Source organism: Eretmochelys imbricata, chromosome 22 (assembly GCF_965152235.1).
Source record: "Eretmochelys imbricata isolate rEreImb1 chromosome 22, rEreImb1.hap1, whole genome shotgun sequence".
Lineage (NCBI taxonomy): Eukaryota > Metazoa > Chordata > Testudines > Cheloniidae > Eretmochelys > Eretmochelys imbricata.
Window position 1 is genome coordinate 4924936 of NC_135593.1, and position 21292 is coordinate 4946227.

At 45.8% G+C, this 21292-nt stretch overlaps 1 protein-coding gene and 1 non-coding gene across 6 annotated transcripts in view; one reads left to right on the forward strand and one right to left on the reverse strand.

The window, feature by feature from the left end:
- Positions 1 to 415: 415 nt before the first annotated feature.
- The window catches only part of FAM118B (family with sequence similarity 118 member B), a 44800-nt gene continuing 23923 nt past the window's right edge, over positions 416 to 21292 (forward strand). For 2 of the 5 annotated variants that reach the window (XM_077840039.1, XM_077840043.1), the window contains exons 1-6: positions 420 to 517; positions 6358 to 6410; positions 13072 to 13145; positions 14802 to 14885; positions 19106 to 19358; positions 20476 to 20703. In XM_077840039.1, the coding sequence (XP_077696165.1) occupies positions 14809 to 14885; positions 19106 to 19358; positions 20476 to 20703 (558 nt within the window). In that variant the 5' untranslated portion in view covers positions 420 to 517; positions 6358 to 6410; positions 13072 to 13145; positions 14802 to 14808. Of the gene's footprint in view, positions 518 to 6272; positions 6411 to 13071; positions 13146 to 14801; positions 14886 to 19105; positions 19359 to 20475; positions 20704 to 21292 lie in introns of all 5 variants that reach the window. The other 3 variants (XM_077840041.1, XM_077840040.1, XM_077840042.1) reach the window with 3 other exon arrangements.
- TRNAI-AAU (transfer RNA isoleucine (anticodon AAU)) lies at positions 17322 to 17394 on the reverse strand. Its single transcript has one exon. It is a non-coding gene; the product is annotated as a tRNA-Ile (tRNA).

The window sequence follows — 21292 nt, forward strand, 5'->3', positions numbered from 1 at the left end:
ACGCAGGACGCTGACTGACTAACACCTCCCGGGGCTCCCCTTATATAGCCCATGAAACATCGCGAGAAGGCAGAGGGCACGAGGAAAGAGCTGGTTGCCGCCGAGCCGGAGTTCTCGCGGTATTTACCCCTGACCTACCTAAGCGGGTGTGGTCTTGAGGGAGGAGCCGACGCACGTTGCCCTGCCCCGACAGGCCTAGAGCTCAGCAACCCGCCCCCTTGCTGCTAGTAGACCAATGGAAAGTGCGGGGCGGAGCCGAAGGGACACACCCCTTGAGGCTCCCTGGTCGGCTTTTCCCCGGCCCTTCTCACCCTTCCGCCTTAGCACGAGAGCGAGGCGGGCCCTGGGTGTGCGCCTGCGCAGAACGGCGAGCAGAGGGCGGGGCGAGCACCGCGCGTGCGCACGGGAAGGAGTGGCAAGGCGCCTCCGCGGTAAGGAATGCGAGGCGAGTGTAACGCGCTTGCGCCGGCAGCGGCTCCCCGCGGGCCGGTAGCAGCGGCCGGGGCGCCAGAGCCAGGTGAGTTCGCGGCGGAGCCCGGCCGGGCAGGGTCGTGGGGACCCCCCTGCGCCGCGGTCCTGGGGCCGGCGCGGCTCCTCCAGCCCTCTGAGGGGAGCGTGCCCGGGGCAGCCCCTCTGGGGCGGGGGCTGGTACCCGGGCTTGGCAACGCGGCATGGCCATTCCTCACCCAGCACTGACATGCAGCCCCCTCTGGGGCGGGGGCGGCGGCTGGTACCCGGGCTTGGCAACGCTGCATGGCCATTCCTCACCCAGCACTGACATGCAGCCCCCTCTGGGGCGGGGGCGGCGGCTGGTACCCGGGCTTGGCAACGCGGCATGGCCATTCCTCACCCAGCACTGACATGCAGCCCCCTCTGGGGCGGGGGCTGGTACCCGGGCTTGGCAACGCGGCATGGCCATTCCTCACCTAGCACTGACATGCAGCCCCCTCTGGGGCGGGGGCTGGTACCCGGGCTTGGCAACGCGGCATGGCCATTCCTCACCTAGCACTGACATGCAGCCCCCTCTGGGGCGGGGGCGGCGGCTGGTACCCGGCATGACAATGCAGCATGGCCATTCCTCACCTAGCACTGACATGCAGCCCCCTCTGGGGCGGGGGCTGGTACCCGGGCTTGGCAACGCTGCATGGCTATTCCTCACCTAACACTGACATGCAGCCCCCTCTGGGGTGGGGGCGGCGGCTGGTACCCGGGCTTGGCAACGCGGCATGGCCATTCCTCACCCAGCACTGACATGCAGCCCCCTCTGGGGCGGGGGCTGGTACCCGGGCTTGGCAACGCGGCATGGCCATTCCTCACCCAGCACTGACATGCAGCCCCCTCTGGGGTGGGGGCAGCGGCTGGTACCCGGGCTTGGCAACGCGGCATGGCCATTCCTCACCTAGCACTGACATGCAGCCCCCTCTGGGGCGGGGGTGGCGGCTGGTACCCGGGCTTGGCAACGCGGCATGGCCATTCCTCACCTAACACTGACATGCAGCCCCCTCTGGGGCGGGGGCTGGTACCCGGGCTTGGCAACGCTGCATGGCCATTCCTCACCTAGCACTGACATGCAGCCCCCTCTGGGGCGGGGGCGGCGGCTGGTACCCGGGCTTGGCAACGCTGCATGGCCATTCCTCACCTAGCACTGACATGCAGCCCCCTCTGGGGCGGGGGCGGTGGCTGGTACCCAGGCTTGGCAACGCTGCATGGCTATTCCTCACCTAACACTGACATGCAGCCCCCTCTGGGGCGGGGGCGGCGGCTGGTACCCGGCATGACAATGCGGCATGGCCATTCCTCACCTAACACTGACATGCAGCCCCCTCTGGGGCGGGGGGCGGCGCTGGTACCCGGCATGACAATGTGGCATGGCCATTCCTCACCTAGCACTGAAATGCAGCCCCCATCCTAGCTGACACTTACATGCCAGCAAAGCTTTGCTGTGTTGACCAGGCCTCCCCGAAAGACCCTGTCTTCACTAGGAAAAAGGTGTTGTTTTTTTTTAAACATGTTGGCTAATCCTTGTTAAAATTCTGGTGTAAATTGGCAAGGAATAGTTTGAACGTGTTAGTTATTCAAGGGCTGTTTTCGTAATGTAGATGTGACCATTGGTTAGTGTTTTAATAACTCCCTCTCCCTTTTGCTGACCAAGAAAGGACCGATAAATGCTACTTCTAGCATATGAGGGGTGGAAACCTTGCTTGAGACAGTTTGCTGTGTTATGGATTCACAGGGTCTGGACTATCCTCTGGCCCTTAAACAGTGTGCTAGGAGTTACCTGTTAGTGTGCCAGACCCTAAAAGGTCACACTTTTCCATGAGGATAGGCCATGTGGCTTCAATGCCTTGGAGACTGGGTTTTTGGGCTCCAACATTCCTGTTTCTCACCATGAGTGCTGCACAGTGAATCTGACTGAGATAGACTCCTGATCAGAGACTTTTTACCTGTTTCAGGTATCAATGCACATCAGTATTTGAAGTGACATCAAGCAGCCTTTTCCAAACCAGAGCAGGTTTTGAATCTGTTGCAGTGCAGCATCTAGAACAGGGGTGGGCAAACTTTTTGGTCTGAGGACCACATTGGGGTGGGGAAATTGCTTGCAGGGTCATGAATGTAGGGCTGGGGCAGGGGGTTGGGGTGTGGGAGAGGGTGCGGGGTATGGGAGGGGTGCAGTGTGCAGGAAGGGGCTCAGGGCAAGGGGTTGGGGCACAGGACGGGTGTGGGGTGTACGAGGGGGCTCAGAGAAGGGGGTTGGGATGCAGGAGGGGGTGCACAGTGTGGGGGGGGCTCAGGGCAGTGGTGCAGGGAGGGATGCGGAGTGCGGGAGGGGGATCAGGGCAGGGGGTTGGGGTGCAGGAGGGGTGCAAGGTGCAGCAGGGGGCTCAGGGCAGGGGATTGGGGTGCAGCAGGAGGAGGGGGCTCAGTGTGCCTGTGGGTACCTCCACCAAAGCTTCCATTGGTCGCAGCTCCCTGTTCCTGGGCAATGGGAGCTTTGGGGAAGGTACCTACAGGCAAGAGCAGTGCGCTGAGCCCTCTGCCCTGCCTCCCCCATGGGCTGCAGGGACGTGGTGCTGGTGAATGGTGCGGTGCCACGTGGGTGGCAAATCCGCGGGTTGCATCCAAAGCTATGAAAGGCTGGATCTGGCCCGTGGGTCGTGGTTTGCCCATCCCTGATCTAGAAGCTCTTAACTTTTGTTTCTGTATGCTAACCTAAGGTAGAGTTTGCACTGGCAAAATCTGGGGCTCCGCCAAGCCATCCTTCTGTAGAATTCATTTCTGTTCTCTGTCCCTTTGTCTCTTGAGTCCCATGAGGCTGCTCTGTGTGTGAGAACCCTGAATGAGAGCTGCTGTGTGTCTGTGAACACTTCTTATTGCAGGTTCCTGACATCTCCAGTCCATTGTCCTTCTGATGTCAAATCACACTGAGTTCAGCCTGTTTGGGCCTTCCATTGTTAAGTATTAATGTTCAGTCGTTGGCGTTCTCATGTTTTTTTCTGGGTATTCTGTCAATATGTTGATTCCAGACAGCTCTTGATGATGCCTTCATCTCACCCCAGTCAGCTGTGGGACCCAAACACCTCATGTCTCTCCTCTGTTCCAGGAGAAGTGTTTTCACTCCTCTACATTCAGTAGGTAACAATACCAAATCAAATGGCTCAACCAAGACCCCTGTTGTTCATAAAAATATTATAGAAAGCTCCCATTTTCGTCACTCTCTACCGCTCCCAGCTGACATCTTGAACTTGGATCCCAGCCCAGTTCCCTAGCACTAGACCATGGGCTTACCCCTTTTTGACTCCCTTGCATATTGAGGTGTTTCTGTTACTTATTCAGAGATGCCCCACAATGTCCCTCCCATTCTCCATGACCAAAATAATAATCTGGTCTTGAGCTAAAGGTGATCGCCAATTGTTCAGTGATAGACCTGCTTTTGGTAAGATGTGTTGCTCTGTAAGCCCCTTATTGTCTTCTCTCCAGAAAGTGGAGATCTTCCATACCCACTGCTCCTAAGTGAACATACAAAGGAAATTTGATGGATTAGTGTAATACAGCTTAAGTTTCAGTTGTTAGGTTTTCAGTGTTCTTAGAAAATTTGAAATCTGACTGTTCTGGTTTAACCTGAATCTAATGATTTCTTCCTCTCATGAGATTTGGTAGTCTGTGGAACCTGTCCTCATCCTTTGATCTCACACACAAAGAACTCACTTTAAAATGTTGGCAGTGCCTGGTTGTTATGCCACTAGCTTCCTTGTTCTGTCTCTGTAGGCCCTGCAGCTCTTGTTCTCTACTGTACCGTCTGATGCAATTTTGCTTCCATCTTACCCCTTTGTTTGTTAAAAATACTCATTCTGTAAACTTAAAATCCTCTTTTTTGATTGCATACGCCTAGTTTTTGGCTGATTGGTGTCATAAACTTTTTTTTACTGTGTGTGCAGTCCCAGACCAGAAAGCCTCCATGCCTCCTATTTACTGATTTCTCTTCCTCTGTATCTTCTTTCCCTGACCTGTCTCTTTTTTTTGATTGTCGTGTTTCCCTAAATGAATGAGGCTGTCCCTTCCCCTAAGGGCTGAGCTTGCTGCCTTTGTAGTGCCTGCCCTTGGCCAAGCTTAACTCCTGAAACTTTCACCTCCCAGGTAGCACGACATAGGATGGTCAGCCAGAGAGGAGTACTTGAAAATAGTTGTTGGCAAATGAAATTTCTGAGCTTTTATTAAAGTGACACTAGTGTCGCAGTCCCGCAGCACTTAAGATCATAAACCAAGTTCCATTCTTAGTATTTAACAGTCATTTTAATTTATTGTTCAATATGTGAATAAAATATGTAACTTTCAGACAAAGTTCTTAGGTTGAACGAAGATTAAACCACACAATCTGGTTCAGCTTTGCAATGGGCAAACTATCTAAACAAATTCCTTACTATTTATTTAGTTTAGCACTTCTACATGACAGCTCACTCTTCTTCAGTAGTTTTACTAGAGCCTTAGCAAGCTGGCAAAATCTACAAAGACCAAGCTAGTTTGGGACCTCTCTGGAGAAGTTAACAGGCTTTCCATGTGAACTCTGTCCAACATTATTATAAACATCAGGGTTGTCACAAGTTTAATCAAATAAGTAAATTAATCTCCTCTTTTCAGATCAAGAGTGATGGTTTATCTAGTGGCTAATCAGTTGTAATTCAGGAGAAACAGCCTCTCATTGTTGGGAACATATTAAACACTTAGGGAGAAGCAAATAGTATAGATGGAAACTCAAGTACAGACGTAGTTGCTGAGGTCACAGATAAATAGGTAACCAGACAGGAGCATATAGAGGGATGGGAGCATGAAAAAAGCAATGCTATTGACTTCTGATGTGTGTAGTGGGATGACAATGCCAAATTAGTGTCCTGTAACTGCCTCCCTGGAGCTCTTGTCCAACCAGCTGCACCAGGACTATTGCCTGTAGTATTGTCTCTCAAAATGTAGGAAGGATGTAGCAAATCTAAAGAAAAACAAAAATAGCTCCCACAGTCTCTCTTCAAGTGACCTGAATTTATATAGTCAAAGAGATGACCAGGCGGGGGGAGACACAATCCCAGGGATGACCTTGGAAGATAACCATGTGTTCTAGGAAGGCAGTGCTTAATTCTCAGAAATTGGTAGGAGGGATGATCTGAAGTTAAGGGAGGAAAGTTTGGCCTAGATATTAGGAAAGAATTCTAAACCATCCCTCTTGAAGCTTAGAACACTATCACTGCTGAGATTCAAGAACTGGTTAGACCAAAAGTTACTGAGGTGATTTGTGTGGCTACTTTTTGCAAAATGCGGGGAGCAGACAGTATTACACAACATTGCAGAAAAGCGATTATCTTTGATTCTCTGTCCTCCTACTGCAAGATTCTGAAGTAAACAGCCTAGAATTGCTTCCATAAGGGAAAAATAAACTTATTTGTGAGGTAACAAAGGATTTATCAAACATACCAACTCATATTTTAGGGGTGTGTGACATTCTTCAGTGAACTGATTAGAGTTAAAAGGATCAGGTGCTTAACATCTACAGGCCTAGACAATCATGATGTCTATCTTCTTCATACAGAGCTCTTGTTTGTTGTGTGCTATTGTGCGTCCTGACAGACAGATCTTTGCTTTGGAAAAAAAAAGTAATATACTTCCGAGAGAAATTGCAACAGTGGCTGTTTTGCAAGTGCTGTCAAGGGTTCTTTAAGGCACATCTCATTACATGCTCCGGTATCTAAGAAACTTCTGACCATTGATCTCTCTCTGTTGTAAAGTGGGAATAATGAGAGCATGTTGGGTAGAACTGGCAAGAAACTCTCACGTGTTTGGAGTGTTCCTAACTTTTCTTTGGATCTGCAGCGACACACTCTAATCAAAGGGACGGTGAGAGGACAACAGAACAAAACCTAAAGGTAAGAGAACAGGTGTTGTAAACATTTTATTCTAAATTAAAAGACTGTGCTTTATGGTTTTGTCATTGAAGGGATGATCTGTTATATTTGATAGTACTCACTGCGTGCGCAGTCTGGTCATGTTGCAGTTCATTGTTCATTGTTTGCAGAAATTCAAAACGAGGTAGAAAAAGACACAGCTCTTAGGTGACATTATATCCTAAATCGTGCGGGTTCAGCATCTGTTCCGATGTCTGTAGATAACTCCATATCATAGGGAACTCCTAACTTGAATTATAGGTTTCAGAGTAACAGCCGTGTTAGTCTGTATTCGCAAAAAGAAAAGGAGTACTTGTGGCACCTTAGAGACTAACCAATTTATTTGAGCATGAGCTTTCGTGAGCTACAGCTCACTTCATCGGATGCATACCGTGGAAACTGCAGCAGACTTTATATATACACAGATACTAACCAATTTATTTGAGCATGAGCTTTCGTGAGCTACAGCTCACTTCATCGGATGCATACCGTGGAAACTGCAGCAGACTTTATATATACACAGATATACACAATATTCTCTGTGTATATATAAAGTCTGCTGCAGTTTCCACGGTATGCATCCGATGAAGTGAGCTGTAGCTCACGAAAGCTCATGCTCAAATAAATTGGTTAGTCTCTAAGGTGCCACAAGTACTCCTTTTCTTTTAACTTGAATTATGCATCCAATGAAGTGAGCTGTAGCTCACGAAAGCTTATGCTCAAATAAATTTGTTAGTCTCTAAGGTGCCACTAGTACTCCTTTACTTTTTTCCTCTTGTTAAAGACAACATACTTGTAAGGCTAAGTCGTAAAACCCCTGGGGACATGCTACTCGAAACTCCCATGACGTCAATGAGAAGTTGGAGCATGCAAAGAATGCAGGATGACGCCCTAGATCATGGGTAATCAATTATTTTTTGTCAAGGTATAGTCAAGGACCACACTCCAGAGAAAATAATACAAAAATAATGATGATTATAATAAGTAAATAGAAGGATTTTGCAGTGTGTTCAGAAGTGTCTGGTGTCCAGATTTGGCCCGTGGTGGTCCTGTTGACCACCTCTGCCCTAGATGAATCTCTGTGCTGGTGGCAGGTCCAGGCTTGACTTCACTGTAGGCTGAAGTCACACAACAACACGGGCAGAAGCAGTACAGGCTTCCCCTTGCAGTGCAAACTGCCACTCTGCCTTGAGCCTGCACCGAAGGGCCTACCTTTGGGATGAGAAGGGGAGAATTCAGTTTTCAGGACTCATTTGGTCCTTGGTTTCTCAGTTGAGACTGCCGGTAAGAGAGTCAGTTGTGATGGTGATTTTTTTGCATGTGTGTATGCTGTTCAAACCTGGAAACTGAGGCTATCAGTTTGCTCAGTTCTAAAATAAAAATACTCAGGAAAAAATTGTAGTATAGTATGGCTTTGTATATGCATCTTCTTTTAATAAAAATCCACGTACAAACTCTGTTACAAATGTGATTTAACACCATTTACTCCAGTCGCTATATTTGCATTACTTTCAGTAACTCCGACTTTCTGAGCAAATTAGCAAAACTGATGCATTTTTTTGTTCCCTACTGTGCTCATGGATGGATCTCTGTTCTCCTTTCTTCGTTCTCCTTTTTTCTGTATTCTCTTTTGTGTAGATCTTTCACACAAAGCATAACTCCCAGCCCTCTCCTCCCCTCCAGTAACTAGATTTCACAGAGGAGGTCGGATTTCACAGTCTGTGAAGCATTTTTCACGGCTGTGAATTTGGTAGGACCCTACACACATATGTGTGTGTATATTACATCAGCATAGACTAAGTGTCTAACCCAGGGTTGGCCAATCTGAGCCAAGGAGCCAGAATTTACCAATATACATTGCCAGAGATCCACATTAATACGTCAGCAGCCCCCCATCAGCTCCCTGCTCCCAGCGCCTCCTGCCCACTGTCAGCGCTACGGATCAGCGCCTCCCCGCACCTCCTGATCACCTGTTTCATGGTGTGCAGGAGGCGCTGGGTGGGAGGGGAAGGAGCAAGGGCATTGCAGGTTCAGGGGAGGGGACGGGAAGGGGTGGAGTGGGGTCAGGGCCTGTAGCAGAGCCAGGGGTTGAGCAGTGAGCACCCCCCAGCACACTGGAAAGTTGGCGCCTGTCGCTCCAGCCCTGGAGTCGGTGCCTAGACAAGGAGACGCATGTTAACTTCTGAAGAGCCGCATGTGGCTCCAGAGCCCCAGGTTGGCCACCCTTGTCTAACCATTCAGTAGCTGAGGGAAGAGCACTGTGCAAGTCCATGAGGGAATCAGGCACCATTTACCGATGGGTGTGGCCTGCATCTTCTGACGAGCCACAGCTGCAAAGGAGAGTCAGATGCCTCACTTACAGTCATTAACAGCACATGTGAGCTCTGCACATGTGATGCAATCAAACTTTACTCAAAGATGGTGGGAAAGGTCAAAACCAGGGAGCTGGACTGTTGGATCTGTCAGAGATGGGCATTGGTAAGGTTAAGATTTTGTCATGGATATTTTTAGTAAAAGTCATGGACAGGTTGTGGGCAATAAACACAAATTCATGGAGGCTGTGACCTGTCTATGACTCTTACTAAAAATAATAGTGTGGGTGGGAGCTGACAGCCTGAGCCCTGCAGCCTAGGGGGTGGGAGCAACTAACAGCTCCAACCACCTGGGGCTGAAGTTGCGGAGGTCACAAAAAATCATGGAATCTGTGACCAACTCGTAGCCTTAGGCATTGGCTATGGAAGCCTGTTCTTGCCACCTATTCTGTCTCTTGGAGGTGATGTCACTGTTCCTTAGGGGACTCGTCCAGAAGAGGTTGCCTTGAGCTAAAATGGTGTGTCTGTGGATTAAACACATCTTTAAAGGGGTAGGTGTGGCACGTCTTGCACTGTAAGGAGCAGATTCTGCAAGGCAACTTGTCACCTGTGTCAGAAGGGGCAATGTTGGACAGAACCGACAGCCAGGCCAGATTTGTCAGGTTCACAGTACCTGTCATACGCATTGTTTTGTTCAGCTGAGTGTCTGCTAGTCCTCTGTGGAAAAAAGCTGAGCCACACTGAACCACTCTGCTACAGAATAGCACAAGGCAAGCCCATATTTCTCAGGTTTGGTCTGCCTACCAATTTAAGTCGGCATAACTCTGTCGCTCGGGGTGAGAAAAATCCACACCCCTGAGCGACGTGGTTACACTGACCTAACCCCTGGCATAGACAGCACTATGTCGACAGGAGGGCTGGAGTCCCTACGCCAGTGGGAGAAGCTCCGGTTGGGATAGGTAGTGTCTTCACTAAACACTGTCATGGTGCAGCTGCAACGCTGTAAGGGTAGACAAACCCTCACTGTTTGCACATTGGCTCTGTAGATGATCTAGCTGTTGTGCTGATCAGGTGGTTCGTTGTCTTTATTTTTGGCAAGGCTTTGGTAAAATGTTCCTTGACTCTCAAGGAACATTCCAAATAGAACACCTAGATACACAGACTTTGGGTCGTAGTCTTCCTATGTCCGTTCAGGAAGATGCCACGTACTATGCAATATATTGTGATATTTATATAATCTATGATAGAAGCTATCTATGTACTTATATTGAAGATGGTACTTATATCGATCATGCTTTTCACCACTGAAATATGCTTTAACCTCCTCCGTTGGGGATCCATTGGTATCTGACCTGTTGTTTCTATTAGCAGCTGTGCTTCCTGTGTGACCTTGAGCAAGCCAAGTAAGTTTTTCTGTGTCTCAGTGTCCTCATGAGTAGAATGGGTCTAATCTGTAGAATAGCCCTCATGGATTTTGCGTGGTAACTTTTGAGGAAGGAAAATAAGCGGGGGAGAAATACTTCAGCTATTATAGAACCGTTTCTCACTGAGGAACAGTGCAAGGCATTGCGTTGTTTTGGGAGAAATTTGGTTTTGGCTTGACTGAATTATGGGCATTTGAAAATTTGTAAGTGTGCAGATTGCTAAGCTACCTGTGTAGTTTACTGCCTTAGATGCTTGATTCACAAGAAAAATAGGGTTCTTTGTGGACTTCCTAAAGTGTAAGTGCAACCATGCCTGAATCTTGAGTGGTTCTGTTAGTGTTTTTTGGCATGATCAGAGTTATTGTAAGGCATTTTAAATCCATGCTTCGTGTGAAGTTCAGCAACATTAATGTGAGACTGCCTGTGTTTGTGTTGAAGCATTTGGTTTTACTGTAGTTGTACCCTCATTATTCTGATTTGAATGCTTTTGCACAGCTGTCTAACCTGTACTTGGTCTCACTGATTGCTCACTCTGTAAGTGTTAGATTTATTGTTTGTATAGATTTTATACAGTTTTAGATGATGACATTTGTGTAGATTTAAGGATGATGATCCATTTTAAAAATCACTTTGGTTGCACATAGTGGGTGTTCAATTATATCTCTTGACTCTGCACGCTCATTTCAAATCAAAGTGTAAGTCACTTTGCATTATCTTAAATACCTTTTCTAACCTGCCTTCAGCATTGTACAAAGCTGTCGGGATAAAGAGCTCAGATTTTCACTCCAGGAATAAGATCAACAGGAACTAGTTATCACAAGATAAATGTGAACTGACTTCATGTGGAAAAAAATTGACTTATTCAACCCATCTGAAAAATGCTTTTGGTTTTCCCTCACTCCATAGAAGAAGGATAGTTTGATGATGGGAGAATAGGATTCTGGAGCCAAGAAGCCTTAAGAGCTTGATGCTCACACAGTCTCCAAAGTTACTGTAGCATAAACTGGGATGTTTCAGGAAGAATGAACAATTGCGTTTCTCTGAATATTGCTATTCTCCATTTTGTCTTCACTTTTGTTCTTCATTGGGCTGCCATTCACAGCAATATCAGCTAGTGTAAGACTCCCCTCTGCAGCCTTCCCCACAGTTCAGTTGTCAGGAACTGAATAATTCCAGTGTCTAATAACCTGGCCCAAAAGATGCTCATTTTCTCTCAGTTCCATCCCCCCTGGAGAGCAGCCATTTTGCCCTGGCACATGACCTGGAGACTTACATTTCTTGACTCTGGGATTAAAACCTTGATTTTAAGAACAGTAATCCCTGCCAGTAATAGCCTGACTGCTGCTAATGCTTTAAATATAAGCACTCTTTTTCCTGAGATCTGACTAGGAATAGTTTCTCTTGTTTTCGATAAGGGGAGGTTCAGTGTGATGGAAAGGTCTAGTTCCTGACGATAACTTAGAGACGTTGTCCAGTTAAAATCCAAATTTATTTTAAAAGGCCCTTTATACCATAGATTCACTTTAAATAATTGACTTCCCCAGTTATGTTTGTTTACATTGTCCAGGCTGAGAGAAAAACAAGACTGTTCATTTTAACTTTTGTTTATAGTCAGTTTCACGTTGATTCCCATGGCTAAGTACAATTTGAGTTTGCAAACCGTACAGGGAAATGCTTACATCCAAACTCCATAAACAGTTTTGATGTTTGCATGTCAATTGCCTGATATATGGTGAGATGAAACAAATATAAAAACTTACATTTTGTGCCTAAATTACCTTGGTGTTTCTCTTTAAAGAAATTGGAAGCTTATGCAGGCTACCTGGGCTTAGAACAGAGCCTCTGGAACGCTTAAGTGGCCTACATAACTGTTCATGTCAGTTTAAAAACTTGGCTGTGAATCCTGTTTTCATTGTGGACTTGAGGTGATTTTGCATAAATTAATGTGCAAAATATGATTGTATATTTCAGCTAGATTTCATCTGAGTTTCATGCTTAAGCACTGATAGTTCATGTCAAAACAAATTGTTATACTTTCTTTACACCTGAGCAATTTTTCCGCTAGCGGGCGTTAGAATGATGAGAAATAACTAAGGGATAGCTTACTCTGACAAAAGAAACAGCTGCTTTTGGACTGAATTTGACTACGTTCTTCACTCTTACTTTTGATGATAACTACTTCTGAAAATTTTACCCTTCAAGTCCCAAAATACTTCTGATTTCCCCTTAACCTGATTGTCTTTTGGCTCAATTTTGTTTATTTCATAGCTCCTTTTAAAAAAAGAAAGGAATGGAAGATTGTTAAACATGGGCAAAGATTTGTTGTCTGTTAAGTGGGATTCCAAAAGGCAAATGTTGGAAGCCTTGAGTCTCTTCTCCTTTTCTCTTCCTACTCTTCACAGTTCCTTGTAGCAGTTGTTTTTGTTCCTACTGCCCCCTTGCGAAATGTCTGAGTTAATACCCGACTCACATTTTTTTGTCTGAGCCTTAGGGTGCTTAACTAAAATTGATAAGCCCTCAAACAATACGAGCGAGGCTGCTGTTTCTTTTCTCAGATCTTACCGAGTGTGGTGCTGTACATTGTGTTTTGTCCCTCTGAAGTATTTCAGGTGGCTTCCCAAAAACTGGGATAATGAAGAGCTGCCACAGCTAACACTTTAATCTGGTGGCAGAAAGCACTTGGCAGTCACCTGAAAGGAAGAGTAATGGTGCCTTGAAAGAATTAACCTGTATGATAAAATATTCCCCATGGGAACAATCACTGATCTGGATCATGTCAGAACTAATATCGCTGGGGGGAAACTGCTTTTCCCTGTATGCCCTTTCTGGAAACAGTAGTAGTTAACACAATAATATGTTGAGCTAGAAGGAATGAGGTGAAATTATTTTCATTTTGTACACTCACAGGTATGTACAAGTGTTGTGATCAGCGTACTCCAGAAAAGAAGTAATCCGATACAGAAGATCAAAACTTTTTAGAAGTGAGTACCCCTTGCCAAAAAGAGGATACTAGTAAAGGCTGTCTGAGGCCTACAAAGGCAGAGCCTGCACATATTATATCAGCATGTGGGATGAAATCCAGGGTGTATTTTGAGTTTTGTAAACTGTACCCATGATGATTTCACATTGCAGGCCACACTGATAACTTGGCCTGCAAAGTGCAGAAGATCAGACTGGACCATCACGAGGGTCCCTTCTGGCCTTAAAATCTGAGTCTTACTTGCCAGAAGCTTGGGAGCTGTACTTTTGTAAACTACAGAAAATCCAAGTTGGTCACACTTAAATTATACCTCTGTGGGCGAAAACGTTTAGCACTGTTTGCTGTCCTTGGGTTTATGTCAATGTTACTAAAAGGGAATTGGGACCATGAAGTTAAGATGCAGAAGATGTTGGGTTCAGTCCCCCAATTTACAGCCACTAATATTAAGAAGGCACTGAGTTTTTACCATAAAATATAATCTGCCTTAAAAGCTGTTTGTTCCTAGCAGAGAAATGAAGAGACTCCCCTGTAGGTCATTTGTTCAGATCTGGCCCAGGTTGAATGGCCCTGAAAGTCAGTGATCTGTGTAAAATAAATTATGGTCTCAGGCCAGTTGCTACTCAATGGACTTCCATGTCACAAAAATGACCATCGCATTTAGCACAAACTAGAATCTTGCTGGCCCCTTTGAGATGGCCTATGACTGAGAAGGCAATAGAGACTGAGATATACCCTCTCTTTCCCTTTGGAACAGTCTTGATCCGGAGGGGCTGGCTTAGTAATAGGAGAAATATACTGGCAATTCTCCTGACCAAGGGTTTCATTTGAAGGGGTATTGACAAAGGTTTTCAGGTATATAATTTGACATTTAAATTGTCAGCATGGAAAATCTTCTGGAGTCTAGATATATAATGAATATGATCATTTACACATCACTGAAGAATAAAAAGAAATCCACAATAGCCTCTTTTGTAAAGTCAACAAAAATCTTTTGTGCTTGCTTCTGCTGGCCCTGGAGCAGCAAGTTTTCTATCAAATACGGTTCTCAGAGGTGCCAACCTTGCCCAAGGATGCAGGCCAACAAACCAAGATGAGTGGGCAAGGTAAAATGAAGGTGTTTGACTAGAAATGAGCTATTGCCTTGATGCCAATGCTAGTACCTTGGGGGAGGTCTGCTGCACAGCTGCAGGGGAGAAGAGGCAATCCTAGTGCCAGGCTGGCATCAGGAGTGATAAGGCAATGGCACAATGAGTATGGATGCTTTTTAAAACCTAATCAACCATGTTAATTTCAGCTATTGAACCTGGGTGAAATATGTTAGAGGGTGGAGCTGGTAAGGAATTCATATTTTTAAGCTTCTGAGAGGATATGTTAGCTAATGGGGAGTTTGAAACTGTGATCAGCAGTCATTAGAATAGTCTCCTGGATACTTTGCAAAACTTCATTAAAAATAATAAGTTTTTGGTTCAGTAAAGATGAGCAACTAGGTTGGAGCTGAAGTGCAGAATCCAGAATAGTGCAGTCCTTAGCCAAAAAATGATGTGATAAAGATAATGAGACTAAATATTTGTTCTTCCTTTACAAAGTTAGTTATTTAGCCTGCTCCAGATCAGATAGCATGTATTAATTTTGCTTATTGTAAATTTGTCTGCTACAGAAACTGGATGGCTTCTACAGTGAGTGTGAACTTGGATAAAGACACGCTGTTGGTGGATGGAACACCACCTCCGAAAAAGCCCAGGTAAACTTACTTCTACTACATGGACATTGAAATATTAGTAAGAGGGAAATGAAGAGAGTTTTTTTCCATGGCACCACATTCATTTTAGAAAGGGGTGTGACATCTGACTCAGTGATCTTTCCAGTGCTTGTCTGACAATGTATGCTGTCTTCAGCAATTCGTTATAACCGCTGTTTTCTTGTCTGTGTGGATAAAAATCTGTTTCTTGGGGGGGGGGGGAGAATCAGATTTTATATAAATTATATTTTGATATAAATCCAATTTATTTTAATTATTTTTTAAATCTCACCCTGTTTAAAATCTGAATTTAATACAAAATGTGTTAAAGCCTACTTATTTTTTATTTAAATGTTTTAAGAGATAATAAATATACTGACTCCATGAGCCTCTATCAAAAATTAAGTGAAAGGCTGCTTTCCTATATAAAGGAGGACTCAGCTGGGGGGAGAATCTAATTGCGGCGGTAAAGCTTTATAAGTGTGGAACAATAGCTCTTGTACTGTATTAAAGGCTTGATCCTGTGAGGGACCCAGGGGCTATGCTCCTGGGTGCAAGAGACTGTTGAAGTTATTGTTAGGGGGCTTATTCCTTCACCCACTTACTTCCCTGGTCCTTCTCGCATGAACAGAGAGCAACAATACCCGAAGTCCAAAGGTGCAAACAATTCGATGTTTATTGGGGTGAACTTCCAGCAAGCATGATTCCAGTTTCCTTCCTTAGTATCCTCCTTCCCAGCTCTGACACCACAGAGCCTTACACCTGTGTCCCTGTTCCCATTCCCGCCCTTAGCCAAACATTATTCCAATTTCCTTACCCCCATTCCCATTTCCCCTCTTTAGCAAAACATGATTCCAATTTCCGCACCCCCATTCCCTGTTCCCATCTCCTACCCACACCCACTCACTTCCTCATTGACTACAGATTATATAGTAAAACTTGAGTTCTGCTTAGCTATACCTTAACCAATCATCTTCCTGAAATTTAACTAACCAATCCTAACATATTGTAACATGATTATGTAACCAATTATATCCCACCACCTTAATTAGTTTACACCCAGCAAAATTAATTATACAGCAGACAGGAACAATCACAGAACCAGAGAGATTATACAGACAAACAATAGCAAAGTGGGAACTATAATGACAAGACAATACAGAAGTGAGGATTTCACATCCCAGCTATTGATAAGTGAGTTCTTGTCAGACAGGATGCTATCAAACTAAGTTTTCTTTTACATTTTCTAGGCACTTCCCTTTCTCTGGAGGTGATAGGAATACAATCCTGTCCTGATAGTGCCTAATAGCCCAATAGCACCTTATTTCAATGTGACTAGTTTGGAATGTGAGGATGTGACTGTTCGCTTCCCAGCTTATGGCTGCCTCTGCTGCTTAGCCAAAGGCCTTAGCCTAAGAACAGGGCCTCCGACTGTCACAGTAAGAGAAGGCCCTTACACCAGCAGACAGTGATTTTGATTCTTTCTTTTGTACCTTTATAACTAGCCAAGTGATAAGAATACACCTAAATTCTTAGAATATAGGCCTTTACAGACAGGCCTGAATATCTATATCCTAACAGTTATCACAGATGTTGAGACCTGGCCTCTGGCTTCAGGAGACACCACCACATAGCTCATTACTGGGTAGCAAAAATATGTACCAAATTGAAGCTTTCCACTTGGTGATTTAAGTTGCTTTGGTTTAATTCAGTCCATCCTGTTCCTTGTGATGTTTTAACCTTTAGGACAAGGGAGTTAAGATAAAGAAAATTCCCAGGACTTGTTCCCTTTCAAAGCAGAAAAGGGCATTTGCTTTGCTTCAGTTTCTTTAAACTCCCTATCATGCTGGAGGGTGCCTGGGTGTGCTTAGATATTAGCCAGCGCTTGATGTTCTCTCTGGGTTGGTTCTGCGGAAAAGTGTCTGTCTGAAGAGCTGTTGGAGGAAGTGTATTCAGCTAACCTGACTTATTTATTGGCTGTGAGAAGGCAGGAAGGTGGGTGAAATAAAACTTAATTTAAATAACAATTAAAATATCCAGGTCTTTGGGTTTATTTATTTATTTATTTATTTTAAATATTTTTTTGTTTTTCCTCCACCCTGCTGAATTCTAAAATGAACAGAGAGGAGGCTCGGCATGTAGGCTGGCTCGCTAGGAATGTGGTGATAGAAATGCCTACTGCTTATCAGTGTGGGAACCAAATCTCTTTCCTGAGCTGTTGTTGCTTAGAATCGTCACTTTGTTTGGCTCATAGACTCATAGAATATCAGGGTTGGAAGGGACCTCAGGAGGTCATCTAGTCCAACCCCCTGCTCAAAGCAGGACCAATCCCCAGTTTTTGCCCCAGATCCCTAAATGGCCCCCTCAAGGATTGAACTCACAACCCTGGGTTTAGCAGACCAATGCTCAAACCACTGAGCTATCCTCCCCCCAAAGGCGTGGCCTGTACGGGGTCGAACCCGTGACTTTGGCGTTATTAGCACCATGCTCTAACCAACTGAGCTAACTGGCCAGCCAGCCATGCTCTGATACTCAGGATTTCAACCAACAGGATTCTGAAAATATAAAAAAGCCTGGTTAAGATTTCACTCCCATATTATTAGGGAAAGAGTGTTTCTTTTATAGATGATGCAGGAAAATTGGGGTTCAGAATTAATCCCCTAAATTTTCTGAATAAACCGAATAGACCCAGATTTGCAATAGCAACCAATAACATATGCACAAACCAAAGGATCAAGTAGTTGTTTTCTCAAATGGCAGCTAGCACATGGAACTGTGCTGATCTCAAAAGAGCTCTCAGGCCAATCTACTGCTGCAGCCACACAACTTGGTACATAACCTGCACTGAGACAGAGGCACTGACTATGGGAATGTCTGTACTGCAAAACCAAAACCCCACTGCAGCCAGTCTCAGAGCCTGGATCAGCCAACTTGGGCTTGCGGTATTGAGCTAAAAATTGCCATGTAGATGTTCCTGCTCATGCTCTGAGACCCGTTGAGTGGGGAGGCTCTCAGAGACCAGGCTTGATCCCAAGCAGGAATGTCTGCACTGCTATTTTAAACCCCATAATGCAAGCCCGAGTTAGTTGACCTGGGCTCTGAGACTTGCTGTGGAGGGGGAGATTGCAGTGTAAAAGTACCCTAGGTATTTCTGTATTTACGTTCCCATCCTTGCCGAGTGTCAAGAGTTTTCAGACTGTGTTCCTTTTGTATTTGGGTTGCTTCTCTTTGCTCATTCTCTCAGTAATATTGAAGCTCCCTGGGCTCCCCTGCTGGGTAAACCCAGCTGTAGTTAGTGTGTAATCACCAGTGATGGTGATTCAATAGGGTGTTGATAAAATATGACTTAAAACATAGTACAGGTACACCGCCAGCAAAGTAAGGGGGTGGGCGGACGGGCAGACAATCCCTCTGTAAGGCTCTGCGTGGTCCAAGCTTTGACTCTGCTCCTTCTCATGGCTCACCAAAAATCCCTCTTGCCACCCTTTGCTTAATAGTCTCAGCAGAGGCCAATGACAGACTGGACCATGGAGGCACTAAAGAGTAGTGTGTGCTGGCAAGAAACTTTTGCTTCCACTGGCCTGTTCTGTGTATAAATAGAGCTTCTGTCTTGAGAGATGTCACTGGAGCCCCTGTCACTTAATAAATAAAACAGGAGGAGGAGGAGGAGCAGTCTGGGCCATTTTGAAATTAGAACCAGACACGCTTAAGGTTACGTTATTTCCTCTTCCCGAATCCCCATAGGTGCGCTGGAGCCCCTTTGCTGTGGGGCAAGGAGTGCATTTTGAACCTGATAGTTGATGTATACAAAAATGTGAAGAACTCTGTCAGTGGCTGATATTATCAGGGCAAAGTTCTGTCTCTCTCTCCACATACCAGCCATCCTTCTAGCCTGCATTTCTAAATGGGGCCAATTGCCAGGATCTCTGCTGTCCTGCAACTAAAGTTACTTGACTTACTCAGCTTCAGAAATTGGCCAGGGTGATGGGGCACTGTGCCTTGACAGGGCTGGTAAAGGACCAAGTTGTGAATATCTCATACTTATAGCTGGCTGTTACTGGCCTGTAGAACTGTGCGTTGTCTTTTGAGGGAACTCTGTCACTCCCTGCATGCCAACCCCTTCAGGCTTGTCCATTGTCTCCTCTAAGTTCTGTGACCCATGTATGCATTTGGGACACTCATTTATGTCAGCACAAATGTGCTTCTCTCTTATCTCATTCCAGAAAACTGTTGCCAAGCCTTAAAACCAAAAAGCCCCGGGAACTTGTTCTGGTAATTGGGACAGGGATCAGTGCAGCAGTAGCTCCTCAAGTCCCAGCACTGAAATCTTGGAAAGGGTTAATCCAGGCCCTGCTGGATGCTGCTATTGACTTCGATCTCCTTGAAGAGGATGAGAGCAGAAAGTTTCAGAAATGTCTCCAAGAAGATAAGAACCTTGTTCATGTTGCCCATGACCTTATCCAGAAACTATCTCCGGTGAGTGAGCATGTGCAGCAGGATTCATCAACTTCAGTGCGTAGAATGTGGCTTTGAGAGCAGGGGGGTGGCCAAGGATTCTCCAAAGCAATTGCCCCTAATGGGCCTGACTGGACCTTTCCAGTCAAAGCTGGGTATTGCGCTCTCTGAAACTCATCCCGTGGTCCTGGGCCTGTCCTTGGGGCAACCTCAGGTTTGAGAGTGTTGCATGAAATGCCTGCTCCCACCACTTAGTGTGCCAGGATCAAGAGACCAAACCAGTCAGCCTGGGATCAGTGAGATGGTTCCTCAGTCACAGTAGCTTGATGGCTCTGGCCCAGAACGTCATGATTGCGTGGGCTGACATGGTGATGTTGGGGACTCAGATGCCGGTTTGTCAGTGGAGATCACCTTGCTCTATACGCTGGTTCCTTACATAGCTGTGTTGCAGAAAGTATCTGCTCCCTTAGTAGGCTGTCTTTGCGCTGCCGGAGAGAGTAAATGTTAGTTTTTCGTAGCAATTTAAGGGTAAGCATGTTCTCGCAAGAGGCGTGGCTGGAGGGGGTAGCCCTGAGGATGTGTTGTGTTTGGGGAAGAACGTGCTTCTGAGTTACGGGTTTTGGGCAGGCCTGGCTGCCAGTGGGTCTCACTTCTGGGTAGAAGGCTGTGGGTTCAAATCCCACCTCAGGCCTTGTGCTCTTCCTTGCTGCTGCCACCGAAGGGCAGCACTAAAGGTGCTGCAGTTAAAAGTGCTCTATTGTGAATGATTAAATCTAGATCCCTTCTGCCTGCCTGAGCATTCAATACACAGTAAAGATCCCACTGTACTTAAAGGAAAGAGCAGGGTGCCTTGCTTCTGGCTCCGCGTGATGAGCATATTAGACATGCCTGGGTGGGCAGAGATCAGTTGGGTGTCCTGGCCACAATTCCATCTCTGCTGAAAGCTCTTTTCTGATCACGTAACTGCTACTCTGTTTGCCTTACACATAATCGGTGCCCCCCACTAACTCATTGCTTTGCAAAGCAATTCAGGCTATGTATGTAGGGTTGTATACTGCCCTTGTCCCCCGTGTATGAAAAGTGCTACAGGAAATCAAATTCCCAACTCTGACCTTGGGTTGTTGGATTCCCTCCGCAGCGCACTAGCAATGTCCGCTCCACGTTTTTCAAAGACTGTTTATACGAGGTGTTTGATGACCTGGAGTCTAAAATGGAAGATTCTGGGAAACAGCTGCTTCAGTCTGTGCTTCGCTTAATGGAAAATGGAGCACTCGTATTAACCACGAACTTTGATAACCTGCTGGAACTGTACGCAGCAGACCAAGGGAAACAGCTTGAATCTCTCGACCTTACTGATGAAAAAAAGGTAAAAAGTGGGTCAGCCAGGCTAAACATTCTGCTCTTTGTTCACATGAGCCATAGGTCAGTGGCGGTAGAACATCCTGCCCCTACGTGAAATGTGTCATGCTGTTGACACTGACATCAATTTATAGTGGTAGACAAAATACACCTGGCTGGATGATCTTTCGTGTTGTACGTTTAAGGGTCTCTAGTATTCTGGGAGAGGGGTAGGTAAGAACAGTGCATCCTTCAAGTTCCTTGCGTCCCAAATGTCCATCCTTAGAAGTGCTGTAATTGCTGGCAGACATCCTTGTAACTTAGGAGGAGCCTCCAGGCATCTTTAACAGCTTTTGTACTGCTTTGATCAGTGCTTCGGACTCCTGGCTTTTAGTTGCCAATGTACTCCCAGCTTTATTTGACTCCAGGTGGGACTTGGCTTTAAGATTTTGAACTATGCAGGAAGCTATATGCCCCAAACAAAGCTGATCAGTCTTTTCAGATAAAACACATTCCTTTTGGGGTATATTATAGAATATATAATACACACAGGGCCATAACCTTCAAGGCCTTGCACAAATTAACCCATCTACTTTTCTGTTTTTGTCTCCCATCCA